Source organism: Eimeria mitis, genomic scaffold (assembly GCF_000499745.2).
Source record: "Eimeria mitis Houghton genomic scaffold, Emh_scaff666, whole genome shotgun sequence".
In the NCBI taxonomy this organism is placed as follows: domain Eukaryota; phylum Apicomplexa; class Conoidasida; order Eucoccidiorida; family Eimeriidae; genus Eimeria; species Eimeria mitis.
In genome coordinates, this window is record NW_013574795.1 from 8,100 (window position 1) to 9,691 (window position 1,592).

The 1,592-nt window shown below is 41.0% G+C and overlaps 1 protein-coding gene across 1 annotated transcript in view; it reads right to left on the bottom strand.

Moving 5' to 3' along the window:
• Window positions 1-169, bottom strand: part of EMH_0019150 (uncharacterized protein) — a gene marked incomplete at both ends in the record, with an annotated part of 2,704 nt that extends 2,535 nt beyond the window's left edge. Inside the window, one exon of the mRNA XM_013501304.1 lies at window positions 165-169. Within this exon, the coding sequence (XP_013356758.1) occupies window positions 165-169 (5 nt within the window). The remainder of the gene's footprint in view (window positions 1-164) is intronic.
• Between the last annotated feature and the right edge of the window lie 1,423 nt (window positions 170-1,592).

Here is a 1,592-nt window from a genome sequence, read left to right on the forward strand (position 1 = left end):
GCCTTTTGTCTCCCTCTGCCTTCACTTACTCTCCTTTATTCTCTTTATTGTCTCCTTTTGTCTCCTTTTGTCTCCTTTTGTCTCCTTTTGTCTCTTTTTGTCTCTCTTTGTAGGGTATAGCTCGTCGCGGTTACTACGGGGCTTATCTCCTCGACGAACCAGACCTCATCTTGTCAGTCTCCTACTGTCTCCTTTTTCTCTTTCTTCTGTCTCCTTTTTCTCTTTCTTCTGTCTCCTTTTTCTCTTTCTTCTGTCTCCTTTTTATCTTTCTTTTGTCTCCTTTTTCTCTTTCTTTTGTCTCCTTTTTCTCTTTCTTTTGTCTCCTTTTCTCTTTCTTCTGTCTCCTTTTTCTCTTTCTTCTGTCTCCTTTTTCTTTTCCTCTTTTCTGCCTCCTTTCTTCTGTCTCCTTTTTCTCCTTCTTCTGTCTCCTTTCTTCTGTCTCTTTTTTCTCTGTCTCCTGTCTCCTTTTACTCTTTCTTCTGTCTCCTGTCTCCTTTTTCTCTTTTCTGTCTCCTTTTTCTCCTTCTTCTGTCTCCTTTTTGTTTTGCTCTTTTCTGTCTCCTTTCTATTGTCTCCTTTTTATCTTTCTTCTGTCTCCTTTTTCTTTTTCTACTGTCTCCTTTTCTCTTTCTTTTGTCTCCTTTTTCTCTTCCTTCTGTCTCCTTTCTTCTGTCCCCTTTTTCTTTTTCGTTTGTCTCCTTTTCCTCTTTCTTCTGTCTCCTGTCTCCTTTTTCTCTTTCTTCTGTCTCCTTTTTCTCTTTCTTCTGTCTCCTTTTTTTCTTTCTTCTGTCTCCTTTTTCTTTTCCTTCTATCTCCTTTTTCTCTTTCTTCTGTCTTCTGTCTCCTTTTTCTCTTTCTACTGTCTCCTTTTTCTCCTTTTGCTGTCTCCTTTCTTTTTCTGTCTCTCTCTCCTCTTCTGTCTCCTCTTCTGTCTCTTCTTCTGTCTCCTTTTCTGTGTCTCCTTTTCTGTCTCCTTATTATCTTTTAATTAGGCTATCTCTTTATCTCTGTTACTGCTACAAATAAAGGTACTCTAAACCCCCAAGGGTTTAGGGTTTAGGGTTTAGGGTTTAGGGTTTAGTGTTTTAGCATTAACTATTAAGAGTGTAAGACCAACACAGCATGGTTTTCTTCTTCGCTATCCATTCTCCATTCTCCATGATCTAGGGTTTAGGGTTTAGGGTTTAGGGTTTAGGGTTTAGGGTTTAGGGTTTGTGTTTAGGTCTATGGTGTCTGCGATGCACCGCCGCCTGAGTGTTCCGGTGACCTGCAAAATTCGCAAAGTCTTAACAGCCCCCACCAGCAGAGCCTGTAAACCCTAAACCCTAAACCCTAAACCCTAAACCCTAAACCCTAGATTCTAAACCCTTGGAGCGTAGAATATTTTGTGAGGGGGAGAATGCTGGTTTTTCAGCCTCTTTTCTCGTGTATTTATTGCTACGGTTTAGGGTTTAGGGTTTAGGGTTTAGGGTTTGTGTGTTGCAGACGATGGTCTTCGTGTGTCTTATTCTTCTTCTTCTAGTGCTGCTGCTGCTGGTGGTGGTTTTTTCGCCGCTGCTTTGGTGCTATTGCTGCTGCAGATACTGTTGCTG